Consider the following 17,529-nt stretch of genomic DNA (forward strand, 5'->3'; position numbering starts at 1 on the left):
ATCATGCTACTTCAGTCAACCTCAATACTTTTTGTACCGAGACTGACTTAAATAGCATAACACGATCGGGCGTTTCCGTAAAAAAACGATGACAAAGGATTATTCACTGTACAACCAAAAATAATTAAGAAGACATAGAGTGCTCACTCCATACAAAGATAGATATAACTCCGTAATAGATGGATACAGTCTAAGGAAAAAACGTGCCTCGAAAATCACGAAAATTTGATTCTCGATCAGATGGCGCCACTAGTTTTGGCCTACTCTCGTATAGAGGGCGTTGACGGTTTCGTTTGTTATTTAACAATTTTAACGCATATCAGTGGAAGAACATGGGTCAAAATCATTAAAATAATGAATGCAAATAAAAAAAAATCATTTATCCATATTTAAATACATTTTATAGTATTTTTATAAATCTTCATTTTTAGTTTTAAAGTGTGTCGATAGATGGCAGTGAATTTACAGTGGTTACAAAATTTACTATGACAGTACCGCTCTATCTTATTATATCCTCATTGGTGGCGCTGAAGAGCAGAGTCTGCCTCTGCCCCGTGAAGTATGAGAATAGTTCTGTATAATTATTTAACGATCACAAACATTACGAGACTGATTCTGAGCGGGTGCGAAGCATCTGTTTCAGGTTGTTTTTTTTTTTATATTTGACTGTTCTCTTCCTTTCTCAGCCGATTCTTGATATATTTTCGTTTTTTTTTCCTGTTCGAGTTGTTGGAAATTTATTATTATTATTACCTGGCAAAGTTCTGTATTTTCCTCGGCATAGTGGCGCTGAAGAGCAGAGTCTGCCTCTGCCCCGTGAAGTATGAGAATAGTTCTGTATAATTATTTAACGATCACAAAAATTACGAGACTGATTCTGAGCGGGTGCGAAGCATCTGTTTCAGGTTGTTTTTTTTTATATTTGACTGTTCTCTTCCTTTCTCAGCCGGTTCTTGATATATTTTCGTTTTTTTTTCCTGTTCGAGTTGTTGGAAATTTATTATTATTATTACCTGGCAAAGTTCTGTATTTTCCTCGGCATAGTGGCGCTGAAGAGCAGAGTCTGCCTCTGCCCCGTGAAGTATGAGAATAGTTCTGTATAATTATTTAACGATCACAAAAATTACGAGACTGATTCTGAGCGAGTGCGAAGCATCTGTTTCAGGTTGTTTTTTTTTTTTATATTTGACTGTTCTCTTCCTTTCTCAGCCGATTCTTGATATATTTTCGTTTTGTTTCCTGTTCGAGTTGTTGGAAATTTATTATTATTATTACCTGGCAAAGTTCTGTATTTTCCTCGGCATAGTGGCGCTGAAGAGCAGAGTCTGCCTCTGCCCCGTGAAGTATGAGAATAGTTCTGTATAATTATTTAACGATCACAAAAATTACGAGACTGATTCTGAGCGGGTGCGAAGCATCTGTTTCAGGTTGTTTTTTTTTTATATTTGACTATTCTCTTCCTTTCTCAGCCGATTCTTGATATATTTTCGTTTTTTTTCTGTTCGACTTGTTGGAAATTTATTATTATTATTACCTGGCAAAGTTCTGTATTTTCCTCGGCATAGTGGCACTGAAGAGCAGAGTCTGCCTCTGCCCCGTGAAGTATGAGAATAGTTCTGTATAATTATTTAACGATCACAAAAATTATGAGACTGATTCTGAGCGGGTGCGAAGCATCTGTTTCAGGTTGTTTTTTTTTTATATTTGACTGTTCTCTTCCTTTCTCAGCCGATTCTTGATATATTTTCGTTTTTTTTTTTCCTGTTGGAGTTGTTGGAAATTTATTGTTATTTATACCTGGCAAAATCTGTATTTTCCTCGGCATAGTGGCGCTGAAGAGCAGAGTCTGCCTCTGCCCCGTGAAGTATGAGAATAGTTCTGTATAATTATTTAACGATCACAAAAATTACGAGACTGATTCTGAGCGGGTGCGAAGCATCTGTTTCAGGTTGTTTTTTTTTATATTTGACTGTTCTCTTCCTTTCTCAGCCGATTCTTGATATATTTTCGTTTTTTTTCCTGTTCGAGTTGTTGGAAATTTATTATTATTATTACCTGGCAAAGTTCTGTATTTTCCTCGGCATAGTGGCGCTGAAGAGCAGAGTCTGCCTCTGCCCCGTGAAGTATGAGAATAGTTCTGTATAATTATTTAACGATCACAAAAATTACGAGACTGATTCTGAGCGGGTGCGAAGCATCTGTTTCAGGTTGTTTTTTTTTTATATTTGACTGTTCTCTTCCTTTCTCAGCCGGTTATTGATATATTTTCGTTTTTTTTCCTGTTCGAGTTGTTGGAAATTTATTATTATTATTACCTGGCAAAGTTCTGTATTTTCCTCGGCATAGTGGCGCTGAAGAGCAGAGTCTGCCTCTGCCCCGTGAAGTATGAGAATAGTTCTGTATAATTATTTAACGATCACAAAAATTACGAGACTGATTCTGAGCGAGTGCGAAGCATCTGTTTCAGGTTGTTTTTTTTTATATTTGACTGTTCTCTTCCTTTCTCAGCCGATTCTTGATATATTTTCGTTTTTTTTCCTGTTCTAGTTGTTGGAAATTTATTATTATTATTACCTGGCAAAGTTCTGTATTTTCCTCGGCATAGTGGCGCTGAAGAGCAGAGTCTGCCTCTGCCCCGTGAAGTATGAGAATAGTTCTGTATAATTATTTAACGATCACAAAAACTACGAGACTGATTCTGAGCGGGTGCGAAGCATCTGTTTCAGGTTGTTTTTTTTTTATATTTGACTATTCTCTTCCTTTCTCAGCCGATTCTTGATATATTTTCGTTTTTTTTCTGTTCGAGTTGTTGGAAATTTATTATTATTATTACCTGGCAAAGTTCTGTATTTTCCTCGGCATAGTGGCACTGAAGAGCAGAGTCTGCCTCTGCCCCGTGAAGTATGAGAATAGTTCTGTATAATTATTTAACGATCACAAAAATTATGAGACTGATTCTGAGCGGGTGCGAAGCATCTGTTTCAGGTTGTTTTTTTTTTATATTTGACTGTTCTCTTCCTTTCTCAGCCGATTCTTGATATATTTTCGTTTTTTTTTCCTGTTGGAGTTGTTGGAAATTTATTGTTATTTATACCTGGCAAAATCTGTATTTTCCTCGGCATAGTGGCGCTGAAGAGCAGAGTCTGCCTCTGCCCCGTGAAGTATGAGAATAGTTCTGTATAATTATTTAACGATCACAAAAATTACGAGACTGATTCTGAGCGGGTGCGAAGCATCTGTTTCAGGTTGTTTTTTTTTATATTTGACTGTTCTCTTCCTTTCTCAGCCGATTCTTGATATATTTTCGTTTTTTTTTCCTGTTCGAGTTGTTGGAAATTTATTATTATTATTACCTGGCAAAGTTCTGTATTTTCCTCGGCATAGTGGCGCTGAAGAGCAGAGTCTGCCTCTGCCCCGTGAAGTATGAGAATAGTTCTGTATAATTATTTAACGATTACAAAAATTACGAGACTGATTCTGAGCGGGTGCGAAGCATCTGTTTCAGGTTGTTTTTTTTTATATTTGACTGTTCTCTTCCTTTCTCAGCCGGTTCTTGATATATTTTCGTTTTTTTTCCTGTTCGAGTTGTTGGAAATTTATTATTATTATTACCTGGCAAAGTTCTGTATTTTCCTCGGCATAGTGGCGCTGAAGAGCAGAGTCTGCCTCTGCCCCGTAAAGTATGAGAATATTGTCCGTACGTCCTCCTCGAAGCCCATATCTATCATGCGATCGGCTTCGTCCATGCAGAGATAGCGGCACACGTTTAGACGTACCTAGAAATAAATAATTCATTCACTTTTAAAATTATGGCTTCAGTCCAGTGGGACCATTTCGCCAGTATCAAGGTCTTAGGGGTCTCCGGCAAGCTCGGTTCTCCATACAAACGTAGTTCCGCTCTCATTTTAAAACGACTAGCTAGATTGCTCTGAAACTTTGTACTTACAATAGGATAAGGTATATCTATGTCTGTAATTAGTTTATGTAGCTTCAGATACCATAGTAAAAAAAATGCAGTGAATTAAAGTATTTCATACAAAACTTGTCTTTGCTCTGTTTCGTTTGTTTTATAAACTGGAGCTATATAAACTAATTTCAGACCTAGATATACCTCATGTCATTTTATGTGCAAAGTTTCATTACAATCCAAAACGTAGTTTTAAAATGAGAACGGAACTACGTTTGTATGGGAAGGTGCAATTCGGCCGAGCTTGCCGGGGACTCTCAGGAGCTTGGAATACTACTAAAATTGTACGGTTAGTAAAAGACAGTGTACGGTGATTTTATTAGTTCTTGTAAAGCGATAGCGACTATAGAAGAAGCACGTGGACTACCGGCCGTTGACTCCAAAATGGTGGTTAAACGCGATTCAAGGTTAATTCTCCATTCACTGCACACTACCACATTAGTTTACTGTATAATAAGCTATCGATATTACACTTTAAACAATATTAATTAGCAAAAATAAAGTAATTAATGACGAGGCTAATTATCAAGATGGCGCTCGAAACCGGAAGCCAAATAATTCATTGGTAATACAACAAGACAACACATACACGGGTAGTTGCAATACGTTTGTCTACCCCGAACATTTTTATAAACTATTTTCGGGTAGTTTAGTGTCGTTTGTGTATATCTCCGTTGACATTTTGCTGGGACGTCAGACATCCGTGTCCGTGGCCACAGCTTGGTGCAATCCAGTTAAAACGTCGGGGCATAGAGTAACTTATACTAGAGCGGTACTGTCATAGTAAATTTAGTAACCCCAGTAAATTCACTGCCATCTGTCGACACACTTTAAAACTAAAAAATAAATATTTATAAAAATACGATAAAATGTATTTAAATATGGATAAATGTTTTTTTTTATTTGCATTAATTATTTTTATGATTTTGACCCATGTTCTTGCACTGATATGCGTTAAAATTATAAATAACAAACGAAACCGTCAACGCCCTCTATACGAGTGTAGGCCAAAACTAGTGGCGCCCTCTGATCGAGAATCAAATTTTCGTGATTTTCGAGGCACGTTTTTTCCTTAGACTGTATCCATCTATTACGGAGTTATATCTATCTTTGGTCTACCCCGAACATTTTTATAAACTATTTTCGGGTAGTTTAGTGTCGTTTGTGTATATCTCCGTTGACATTTTGCTGGGACGTCAGACATCCGTGTCCGTGGCCACAGCTTGGTGCAATCCAGTTAAAACGTCGGGGCATAGAGTAACTTATACTAGAGCGGTACTGTCATAGTAAATTTAGTAACCCCAGTAAATTCACTGCCATCTGTCGACACACTTTAAAACTAAAAATAAATATTTATAAAAATACGATAAAATGTATTTAAATATGGATAAATGTTTTTTTTTATTTGCATTAATTATTTTTATGATTTTGACCCATGTTCTTGCACTGATATGCGTTAAAATTATAAATAACAAACGAAACCGTCAACGCCCTCTATACGAGTGTAGGCCAAAACTAGTGGCGCCCTCTGATCGAGAATCAAATTTTCGTGATTTTCGAGGCACGTTTTTTTCCTTAGACTGTATTCATCTATTACGGAGTTATATCTATCTTTGGTCGGGGTAACCGAAGACAATATTGTGAAATAATGAAATTTAATCGAGATAGACCCGTTAATATCATTAAATGTACAAAGCGCGAGTTTAAAGTGTTATAAATAAACTTTGCTTCCGAGTGAAACACAAAAATGTTCACCACGCCAACACGAGAACAATACGAACTGTAAAACATTTTACACAAATTAAGTAATAATAGGTGGGGGCTTTATTTAATTTAAGTAAGTAAGTAAATATTCTTTATTGCACCAAAATTATACATTTTACATACATGTAAAACTACAAAGAAATATTTAAAGAAAAAATAGAACCAGGTAACAACAGGCGGTCTTATCGCTAAAAAGCGATCTCTTCCAGACAACCTTTGGGTAGCAGGAAATGTAGAACTCATACAAAAGTCAACAGGTAGTGCAAAGAGCTTAAATATGGAGACTATTAAACACAAACACACATACTATAATTACTACTTATACATATAAGTATTAAAACGAAACCTAACACACAAATAAATATACAATACAATATATATATATATATATAATATATATTTATACAAGCATATATACAATATATAAAATGGCAACTTAAGGCAGAGATAGAAAGTATAGTTTTAGCTGATTTTTGAATATGGGGAGAGATTTAGCTAATCTTAATTCTACTATTATTTATTTATTTTATTAGATTTAATTTAGTTAGTTTATATTTAGTCATGTTATATATGATATTAGTTTTATGTTCAAAATTTATACGTTTTCATTCATTAATTTTGAGTAATAAATATTTATCATTCAAAACAATCACTTAAAATTCAATTCTACCAGCCAACGTGCTTGTGGATAAAATGGAACTTTCTCATTCGTTTTTGAAGAATAAAGAGAGCCTTTACGCGCTGGTGTGGTGAAAAGGTATTTACCATTTTCTTGTCGAGCATGTCCATAAGCCGCCCAGGTGTCGCCACCATAACGTGGACGCCGCGCTGCACCACCTCCATACACTCGGATACTGCCACACCTGCAAACAAACAACATATTTTTAAATATAATTCGTTCAAAAAAACAATAAATAAATAAATATTAGGGGACATCTTACACAGATCAACGTAGCCCCAAAATAAGCAAAGCTTGTACTATGGGTGCTATATTAAATCATTTTACGGTTTAGACTCACTTGTTTTAGTCACTCGCGCGACATGTTTCGGAGAGCGTAGGTCTCCTTTCTCAAGCACTAATAGTGCGAGCAGCGTTCACGACGACCGTGTATTGCGTACTGCCGCTGCCGCGCGCCGAGAAAACCGGTTGGGGGAGGTCTTGCGCTATCGTTGTAGGCGGGCACAGTGGTGTGTTTGGGTTTGGGTCACCTAACACTTGTAGCGCCACACAGCACGAACTCACAACACAAACAAGTGAGTCTAAACCGTAAAAACAACAGTTTAAATTCGATTATGGGTGCTATAGTTAGTTTTTTTATGGTTCCGCACCCAAAGGGTACAAACGGGACCCTATTACTAAGACTCCGCTGTCCGTCAGTCTGTCACCAGGCTGTATCTCATGAACCGTGATAGACGGTTGAAATTTTAACAGATGATGTATTTCTGTTGCCGCTATAACAACAAATACTAAAAAGTACGGAACCCTCGGTGGGCGAGTCCGACTCGCAATTGTCCGGTTTTTTTATTTTAGCATTAGAAAAAAGGTAAACAATTATGACATGTCTTTTTATTAAAAAATATTGAAAAACGCTTTTAAAAAATATTTTATATTACTTATGAAAGCAAAAGAATGTAAAAGATTGTAAATGATTTATAATTGTATCATATTTTTAAAGGACCTTTATATCAGAACTTCTGTTGGAATTTGCACATGAAGCATAAGGACCCTTCTCTGTTGGAAAGCCACATTTTACCTCCAATAGCCAGACAGCTCCTGATCTCCGGCATGCCCGTCATCTTGAGGTGCTTCACGAAGTGTTGTATGATCTCGTGGGTCTGTTTCGCCAACTCGCGGGACGGGCAGATTATGAGTCCGTAGGGACCCTCGTTTCTGTAACGAAACAGCACGTTATTATTAGTGAACATTATTGGTATAATAATAAATACTGTACATTACTATCCTTTTAGTAGTACTAGTAGTAGTAGTACTAGTAGTAGTAGTAGTAGTAGTAAATCACTTTATTGTACAAAACAAAAATTGTTAACATGAAATTCATATAAATTTATGTACAAAGGCGAGCTTATCCCTATAAGGCCCAAAATACGAAAAATTTCATAGAACTATCCCATTTATCGCCTGGTACATTATCAACAAATATCGAATCATCCGAACATCTCAACAGGCCTTACCTATTTAAGGAGGCTTATGCAATATCACTTAATTTTTTATTGATATCTAAAAATTATTTAGTTCAATACGGTTTCACTCACTATTATTTTTAGTCGCTTTTGGCTAAAAATAATAGTGAGTGAAACCGTATTGATCTAAATATTTTGAAATATTTCTCACGATAGTTTAATTTCGATTATCGAAAAACTATTGCTTCCAGCACTATGATGGCGACCGTCTTTTGTTTTGAGAAATTCTGATCTCTCAATCGACAGCTAGTAAGTCAGACATGCTATGTACCTTTAAATATGTCTTTTTGCAGTCTTTTCCTTAGCTGATTGTAACCATGTCTAAAAATCTTTGATAATGACTGACCTGATGAAGGGCATCTTGATCTCCTGCTCCAAACACACCAGTAAGAGTGGGAGGGTGAACACCAGCGTCTTGCCGGAGCCGGTGAACGCGATGCCGATCATGTCGCGCCCCATCAGCACCGCTGGTATACCCTGGACCTGGATGGGGGTGGGTTTCTTTATGCCCTTCTCTTCTAGACCGCGCAGGATGCCTGTAACCAATCCCGTCCTTACCATAAGGGCACACGGGGCCTGTACCCAGGGCCCCCATTCTCAGGGGGCCCCCGAAGGACAGACAGTAACAGTATATGGGGCATTTTCTATGAAAAGGGACCTTATTGTCGATGGCGCTTACGCCGCACAGCGTCGCGCGGCATTGTATTTATATCGGAGCATCGTTAATAATGGCGTAAGCGCCATCGACAATAAGGTCCCTTTTTATAGAAAATACCACATATTTGATAATCCATAATAAATAGAAAATCACAGTAGAAAAATTTTAGTTTTAGAATAGAATAGAATAGAATAGAATAATATTTATTCAGGCAACACATCATTATTACATTACAAAGATACATTAACAACAACAAGAAAAAAAAAAAAAAAAAAAGGTGAAAAATACAAAACTAACAGATAAGGATGTGAGGCTGAAATGGTCTCCACTCAGCAATGCAGTTGGCACGACTAAGCGTTGTCAACGGCGCTGGTTTTCTGTGGAGCCAGGAGGAGAGGAGGTGTGCGGAACGGCATACTGCGCGACTTGTGTGTCAGGTAATAATAAATAAATAAACATTTGTCAATAGTAAATATGAAATATAAATATTTGTATATTACAGCAAAGGTACACGTATTATACATATCATTTTTTTAGCTTTCTTTACTTTCCAAAATGGCCCCAAATTCTTATGTGCCCAAGGGCCCCAGCATAATTTAAGACGGCCCTGTCTAATGACGGCCATGGTATGTTAATGTGTTTTATGAACTTTTATAATATAGGAGGCAAACGAGCCAGTTAAAGGGGTACTACCGGATGACTTTTAAAACCAACTGATATTTTTGAAAAAGCATATCACATTTGGGCTGCTAAAATCTCGTATTTTTCTACCATTGTTAAATAAAAGCTACATATTCGCCTTGTATGGCTAACAATCGCTAAACTATTTAGTAAGATGATACCTTTAGGAAACTTCATATGCCGAAAGGTCTTGATAGGGGGTGGTACATCCTCTCCCTCCACTAAGATCATTAACTGGTCCCTCACTCGGTCATGCCGTTCCGGAGGCAGCTCCAATATGCAGCGTGGGGGCTTCCATGAAGTCTTTATGGGCTCCTCGTATTGGATACCTGAAATTTGAGATTTTTTTTATGGTTGGTAAAATGTTGAGACATTTTGTTGATGATGATGGAATTAAGTTTGTCTTTCAAATTAGTTTATTGCTTTATATTGTATTGTATTGTATTTATTTATTGCATTTCACATGTACATTACAGGTTTTACAAGTACTTAAGAGTATAGGTAGGTACACAAATGACACATGAAACCCTGATGGGCGCAGCAATGTAGGTAGATAGCTAAACAATATTAATCGTTTCATTATACAATTAGGTACATTGTTATTATCGCACCGAGACACAGGTACCCAAACAAATATGAGCAGATAAACTGGATGAGTACTTACAAGTAGGTATTTAATTTAGTTGAAAATATACTTATATTCTTTATTCTTTCATATTTGCTATATATATATACACAGTGGCTAAAAAATAAGTGCATTCCCATTGCCAGGGAGGTTTTGGGATTATACTGAGCAACTTTTACTACGGGACCAACCCCGAGATATAGGGGGCTAAAAAATGAGTGCAACAGGAATGCACTTATTTTTTAGCCACCCTGTATTACCTTTCAAGCGTTGACAGAACTCTATCTATAACCTCTTGATTAAAAGTTGGATGCCTAAACCTCTGTGCTGGTCTAGCCTCGTAAGACCCAGGGCAATTTTGGTGCTTTTGAATTTGGAACTTTCTTTTATTTCCATATGAGTTCAAAACTCGAATTTGATTTGTACTTGTACAAGTACATGAGGACTTACGAAGCTAGGAGTGATATGTAGCAGCGGGCCCATTATTATAGGGATGTGTAGGACATATTGTACCACTTCAAAACCTTACCCTTCGCTAACTCAGCAACACCCATAAGTGCTTTACTCTGCGCAACACTCTCCAGTATATGCTGCTCCTCCCTTGCCTGCCTCTCCGCTGCGCTCAGAGCCCGAGCCTCGGCTATCCGCTTGAGCTCGCTGTGCTGGTCTAGGAGTGAGACATTGTAGCGGCGGCCCCAATCTTCCTGAGATGCTGTAACATTTACAGAGATGTTAATCGTTTTTATGGACTTAAAAAAAAGGAGGTTCTCAATCCAACTAGCTTATCTCACTTGAAAAGTTTAGTAGCTTTTCAATAAGTCTGGAGCAAATCAGTACAAAATGATGATTTTTAACCATGGTTTAATTATGGTGTGTCAAAGCAATATTATTTTAGAAATTTCGTAATTGTTATGAAATCATAAACTGGTTGGCTTGCAAATTTAAAGATTTACAGAGGATTTGCTTAGTGAACAAAGAGAATGCAATACTTTATATTGACGATAAAAACAGAAAAACGTAGTAAACAAAACAACAAACTAAACTTGAGTAGCTTACACAACTAACTGTATACAATTGTACGAGTAGGTATATTTTTTATGCTGAAACTTACTCTCATCATCTGGATCGTTGTCACTCGAACTTTTGGTTTCCGCGGAGACTTCAGCGGCGACCTGACCGAGGCGCCCTAACTTCATTAATTGTTGTTTTTTACGTTCTCTCACTGGCACATAGGGTTGATAGTTATCGACGTCTTCCTCGGACTCTGAGGACTTTTCCTCACGCCTGTAGCGCTTCACTGGAGGAGGAGGCTCTGACTGTTTATCAGCCATGGTTTTTATTACCTATGAAAATAGTTTTCGAAATCTAGGTCGTAAATAAACAAACATAACCTAAAACTTTTGACGTTTCGTGGCTTTTCGTTCCAATCTACGTAATTTTCGTGCACACAATTAGACTAAATAAGTGGAAATAACTTTTTCACGAGCGTGAAACGTAATGGATTTGCTTTTACGAGGGTTGTTATTTGTTCGTCATTAGAATTATAACAAAAATAATTTAACGTTTAATTCTAAATTTGCTGCATTTAAAATACATGATTTCTACTTGAAATAATATTTTTATATATCAAATTATTTTTCATAGCAGCCTTTCGATGTTTTCCAAAAAAAAAAACACTGTATCGTGTATAATATAGTGTAGCCTCAATGGAGGTTTGGTATTTGCCTATTTGGATTTTTTGGAATGACATTTGCCAGGAATTAGGAATGTCATAAAAATGTCAAAATATGCAAGTGACACGTAATTTCACGTAATTATATTTGCATTTTGCGACCTCCAAATGTGTAAATTCACGAGAAATACTGTTTCGACCGAATAATTATATAGTGACACAATGTCTGACAAAAGTTTTGGTGATCACATGAGTCGGGGTATAGTGCAAAATCCTCTGCTTTCGACAGCCGTGACTGGCCTGTCTATTGAGGATTTGACGCACAACGCGGTGTTGTTGCCCGTTTCCCGTACCCAAGAGCCGATCGGGAGACAAGGTGAGTACTAATATTTATTTTTATCCTATGAAACACAACTACAACGACCTTGGCATCTAAAAACATTATAATCAGTTGTCGAAATTTTCTAACTACCAACTGTCATTTTTAAGAGTTATGGCTTAAATTCAGTGTTATTTCACGTGTCGTGTCCGGATGCTAATTCTAGTGTGTTTTAGTTCAGTGAACGGCAACAGTGTATTCAAATTACATAAACATAAACAAACTACGTAAATTTCGTAACAATACAGTTAACAAAGCAATGTCTTTCCTCTACAAATCCTACAAGAATGCGCCTTTTGAGAGTGGTTTCATACCGGAATTTGATATTTTTCCACACTCTAAATTACGTAAAATACAGCGGTTGATTGATGATGTTACGATAGTGAGTAAACGGTTGATTCTTTAAAAGTCATTATCACAACACTATTCACATAACACAATATACACATACCACTTTATTTATCTTTATCTGCAGTTCTATATCTTTATCTGCAGGTTTCCCAGACGAGTCCTTATTGATTTTAGAAATGTAAGAACTTTCTAAGACGCCCAGGGAAAATTACAATTTTACTAAAATATCCGAACAAAACATTAACAGTGGGCATATTGTTGGGGAGCTGAATCTGCTATCTTGGCTCATACCATACTCTTTTATTTCCATGCTAATATAATAAGTCTATTGACACAAGTGGTCAATTTATTTTCACTTGATACATTACCACTTCTTTAAATGTATGAATCATCTTGAATAGTATCCAATTTTTGATTTTGGTTCTTCATCTATTAGCTTTTTTACACACTTTTATTTGGCTTCACTGCGTATATACCTTTGTATATATAGTGCTTCAAATCTTGTAACAAAAATTTGAACCACTTCCCGGTATCTGATTCAGTTAAAATTTGGAGTACTGTCGTAATTCCGGTTACAGTGCAATAAAATGCTAACATGGAGGTGTTCTGATGATGCAGCCGGTAGGTAGCCAAAGGAACTCCTTGATGGAAAAACACCAAGTTTAGGCTCATTAGAAAGGTCTCAAGAAGTACTCGATAGATATGCAAATGAGAAGAAGTACAGTCAGCAATAAAAGTGTGTGCCACAAAAAAAAAATTACAGTTACCGTAGTTAGTTAATGTTTTATGGCAGTGTCTTGACACTTTTTGGGACCATTTTTAAAGTTCCTTAGTGTACAAGAAACCATCTTGAAATCTTTGTTTGTCTGTTTGTTGAAGAATGTTGTCTCACCTGACTAGGGGGGTCCACACAGAATGAGCAAAGCATCTATCATGCCTTTAGTGAGGCTTGTATGTATGTATGTATGTATGTATAAACTCTTTATTGTACAAAACACAGAACACAGATATGGCACAGAATAGGCAGTATAGGCGAACTTATCCCTTTAAGGGATTTCTTCCAGTTAACCTTTGTCTATGAAGTCCAAGCTGCTAATGCTGCTATGCATGGCAATTGCCTTTCGAGGTGGCTCTATTTCGCCTACTTACTCATTTTGTTGCTTTCATTGTACCTTGTGTTATACCCAGTTACCAAAATTCCTAGAGATCTAAACAGAATTGTGTCAAAAAGCTTGAATTCCAGAATGACTATTTTTTATTCTCAAAACACCACATTCCGAAAAAGCTTAAACTTCTAATCAATGTTCTGTCACAATACCCAAAACTTAAAACACCTACATTAATGACTGCAGTTTTATTCTATTATATCGTCTTTAGTTTATAGCAGTCTCTTGAAAAATAAATGTTAATACAACTAAGGTTATAAAATTGCGTTTAAAACAGGGATCGGATACCTGTATTTTTTGTATGGGAACAAAAATGGTATTTTTTCGTTCATTGTTAGTTATTTAATTTCTAATTAGGCAATCTAATAATAAAAAGTCGTTACAGTCTGGCAAAATAGAGTAGAAATTAAAAAGTGACAACACTGTAGTGTCGTCCCTTTCAAATCAAGCTAAGAAAAACGGGACGACACTACAGTGTTGCCACTTTTTAATTTCCACTCTTTTTTGCCAGACTGTACCTAAATACACAACTGAGTCCTACATTTCGAGTATAAAATAGTTCGAAAAATATGGCAATTCCGAAGTTTTTGCAAAAAACCGGTTCCGATCCCTGATTTAAAAGATGAAGTTAAACTTAATATACTTTAAAATAAGTCCTATTCGGCAATTGATGAAAGTTGAAACATACTGTTTAACATTTGGACAAGAAAAAGAAGACATGCCCATTGTTCACTGAGAAATAATATGTATTCAATCCTTTATTGACAACTATGACAATGAAATATCTTTCAAACACTTTTATTGCCCATTATTGTATTTACTCAGCTTTTATACTATTTATGAGACACAGATGCAGATGTTTTATGTTCTGTAATTTATGGCATACTAAAATTCAGTTTTTAATTGCAGTCTATGATGAAAAAATTGAGATTCAATTGAAGTATGGTCAAGAAATTGGTTCAGTACCATTTCGTACCATGTCACAGTGACGATCAATATGAAGGTCCCTAGACCTCATACTATTGTTAGGCGTGGCTCACTCCGCGATCTTATCGCTTCGCTACAAGTACATGCGGCCCACACCAATTTTGGTGTATAATAGTTTAGTAGTTGCCGCGCACTGCTACGGAACGGACGCCTGCTCGCGCTTGCGCCACCTAGCGGTCATATCTGTCGTAATAGACGCGTTTTGTTCTAAAGATAATCTTCTGTACCTAGAACTATTATTTATTCCGTGCTATTGTCACTGTATGTGTATACATTATACAATTCCTTGACTGTGCCATTCAGGCGCACCACACATGATTTTTCAGAAATTCTTAACTTGAATCTTTATGCTTACGGAATTCATCCAGATATTCCGTGACCATAGAGATTTCTCCGTAAAACAAAACAGGTGGTATTTCACCTGTCCAATTTATTTGTCCAATGTGTATTTGCATCTCACATTTTGCTTAGATATTGGAAAGGTGAATTTATTCTGTGAATTTCTCAGGCTCTTCTGAGTTTCTGAACAATTTGAGCGTGTATGTGGCGCGCGATAGTTTGGCCAGGCACTGCAATGTCTCATTTCAAACTTGGGCAGAGATGATCATATGTCCTACGCTAGAAAGGGAGTATAGTTTTTTTGTTCTTATTTACTGACAAGCCGCAAAATTGCAATCTTGTGTGTTTCGGCGCGCCTGAAAGTTTCATCAGTTTTTGTCCGAAACCGAAACTTCGGACGAAACATGATTTTCATGCCTAATCTTGCCGAAACCGAAACTTTGGTCGGACACTACCTACCTCTTCCTCCTTGCTTCGTATTCCTCAATATTGAGAGTCGTGAACTCCCTTTTGTATCACTTTCTCTCTTACGATCTTTCTCCACCTGTTTCTGTCTTTGGCCGTGTGCCACTAATATATCTAGTAAAACAATAGTATATTGTGTTACAAGGGAGCAAAATGACATATTTACGGCGAGGGCGTACATTGAATCCTAAACGAAGCGAAGGATTCTAAAGTAGAATCGTGAACGTAGTGAGGGATTCAAGTGTGTTACGCCCAAGATGGAAATAATTTTGCTACCATGTGCTGTCACATACTGCTTTTCACATCACCTATGAGGTAATTATGATGTTTAAAAATATTATTTAAGCTAAAAAATAATGTGCAATTTTTTTTTGTCCTAGAACAGAAAAGTGTTACTTTGATCCCTCCTAGCAGGGAAGAAAAATGCCACTTTGATCCCTCCTAGCAGGGAAGAAAAACCTCTCTTTCAAATTGGTGATGTGAAAATGAATATTTCCTACTGCGATTTATTACTTACTTGTTCTATGATACTCTGTCACCGAGATATAATAAAATACAAAGAAATATTATCATTATTTATTTGCAATTACAATTTTACAAGTAATATGGCTCGGCAAATTAGTAACACTTAACTATTAAATATAATTATAAATACAACAAGTTTTACTACCCGTATTATGGAAAAATGCTTAGTTTAGACAATTTTGAAACTTATATTACTGGGAATGTTTATTTCTATTGTTAAATACCTATAAACATAAAGTCAGGTTGAAAAATTGTTTAACATAGTACAAACAGCAACACTAACTGTCCATGTTAGGACCTTATGCCTTTAGTAATAAGGTTTACGAACTGATGGTACAGTCAGGAGAAGTTGTCAGTTGGCGGAGTGTTAAATGCGAAAGTCTGTCTGTCTGTGTGTTCCCTCTTCACGCTTAAACCGCTGAATCGATTTAGATGAAATTTGGCATAGAGATAGGTTGTGTCCCTGAGAAGGACATAGGATAGTTTTTATCCCGAATAGCTCGACATGTATCGATCCAGTTTACGAGGATCGTCTTCACGGAGCACGACACGTCTTCACTGGTCGAGGGCGAGCCGTGTACCGCGGAGTGCGGGCCAAAGCCCGACTCGCACGGCTATTCGACTTAGGCCCAGTTGCACCAACCACAATTAACAGACTGATTAACGTCAAGCAGCAGAGAACTATGAAACTTTCCATACAATAAAATTTAGCGAACGGTAAAACGGTGACAGACGGTTTGGTGCAACCGACCCTTAATAATACGTGAGTGACCCGGTTTAAAATAATTTAATATGTTTGAGTCTCACGGGAGTTTTATACTTAAAATCGATCTATCTGTGTAAGATGTCCCCTAATATTTATTTATTTATTTGTTAGTCCTTTATAGGATGCGAATTGTCAGTTGTTCATATTTTAAAATACCTGTCTGACTCTTAACTTATGTAACTTAATTTACGTATAGGTAGGTAACTTACAAAAAATATATTTAAACACATTTTGTGCCTTAAACTACTTTGTCATCACACTCATCACATTGGTTTCTACACAAAAATACCTCAAAATCCTACTTGACTTAATGTCATTTTAACTTCGTTCTCCTAAAAGTTTAAGACTTGGACTTACAAAATATTTTTTTTTTATCTCTTTATTATTTAAACCCTTGACGCTAATTATAAGTTATATGTTGCTCCCAAACTGAAGGACCGATTTGAGCGCAATTTTTTAATTGAAAATTTGGTCTGTCCTGTCGAGATGGTCCCTAGCTATGTTTAGGGAAAATGTGTCTTGGATTTTTTTTTCAATTTATTGTTATTTAGGGTCCGTCACGCTAAGTCGCTCGCCAAATTTACGTGAACAATAGAGGGACAAGACGATGCAAACTTAGTGTGGTCGGAGTCTAATAATCTACAATATATCTTTACCTAAAATTCTCAAATCTGTAAACAGACTTATCTCCTTTTGCCTTAACTTAGAACTGCTGAAGTGAACATAAACATTTAATTCCTGGTAGAGGTTGAATAGGGCAGTTCCCTTGACTCCTTCCGTCTCCTCACGCACCAGTAGATGAGGAATATGATGAGGAGGATGATGGCAATGGCCAGGAATATGCCCAGCGTGATGGCTGCTATTGATGCCGAGTTTAGATAGCCTGGAATATAGACACATTGATTAATAGAGACCGTGCGTGGATGGTCTGCCATCTCGTGACATGAATCGAAAACTAACAATTAATGCCTATAAGAAGGTGCTG

General features: G+C 36.7%; 3 protein-coding genes across 7 annotated transcripts in view; 1 reads left to right on the plus strand and 2 right to left on the minus strand.

Annotated features, from left to right (window-relative positions):
- The window catches only part of LOC134753264 (ATP-dependent RNA helicase abstrakt), a 180,327-nt gene extending 168,937 nt beyond the window's left edge, over positions 1-11,390 (minus strand). For 2 of the 3 annotated variants that reach the window (XM_063689100.1, XM_063689099.1), the window contains exons 1-7: positions 11,006-11,389; positions 10,424-10,606; positions 9,431-9,598; positions 8,277-8,466; positions 7,486-7,622; positions 6,497-6,594; positions 3,613-3,776 (exon numbers count right to left, since the gene is read on the minus strand). In XM_063689100.1, coding sequence (XP_063545170.1) covers positions 3,613-3,776; positions 6,497-6,594; positions 7,486-7,622; positions 8,277-8,466; positions 9,431-9,598; positions 10,424-10,606; positions 11,006-11,225 — 1,160 coding nt within the window. In that variant the 5' untranslated portion in view covers positions 11,226-11,389. Of the gene's footprint in view, positions 1-3,612; positions 3,777-6,496; positions 6,595-7,485; positions 7,623-8,276; positions 8,467-9,430; positions 9,599-10,423; positions 10,607-11,005 lie in introns of all 3 variants that reach the window. The other variant, XM_063689101.1, reaches the window with a different exon arrangement.
- Positions 11,391-11,628: 238 nt separating this feature from the next.
- LOC134753247 (uncharacterized) overlaps positions 11,629-17,529 on the plus strand; it is a 112,265-nt gene continuing 106,364 nt past the window's right edge. For both annotated transcript variants that reach the window (XM_063689050.1, XM_063689051.1), the window contains exon 1: positions 11,629-11,942. In XM_063689050.1, the coding sequence (XP_063545120.1) occupies positions 11,789-11,942 (154 nt within the window). In that variant the 5' untranslated portion in view covers positions 11,629-11,788. The remainder of the gene's footprint in view (positions 11,943-17,529) is intronic.
- Positions 15,816-17,529, minus strand: part of LOC134753253 (uncharacterized) — a 54,273-nt gene continuing 52,559 nt past the window's right edge. For both annotated transcript variants that reach the window (XM_063689081.1, XM_063689080.1), the window contains one exon: positions 15,816-17,427. In XM_063689081.1, the coding sequence (XP_063545151.1) occupies positions 17,276-17,427 (152 nt within the window). In that variant the 3' untranslated portion in view covers positions 15,816-17,275. The remainder of the gene's footprint in view (positions 17,428-17,529) is intronic.

This window comes from Cydia strobilella, chromosome 26 (genome assembly GCF_947568885.1).
Source record: "Cydia strobilella chromosome 26, ilCydStro3.1, whole genome shotgun sequence".
Taxonomy (NCBI): domain Eukaryota; kingdom Metazoa; phylum Arthropoda; class Insecta; order Lepidoptera; family Tortricidae; genus Cydia; species Cydia strobilella.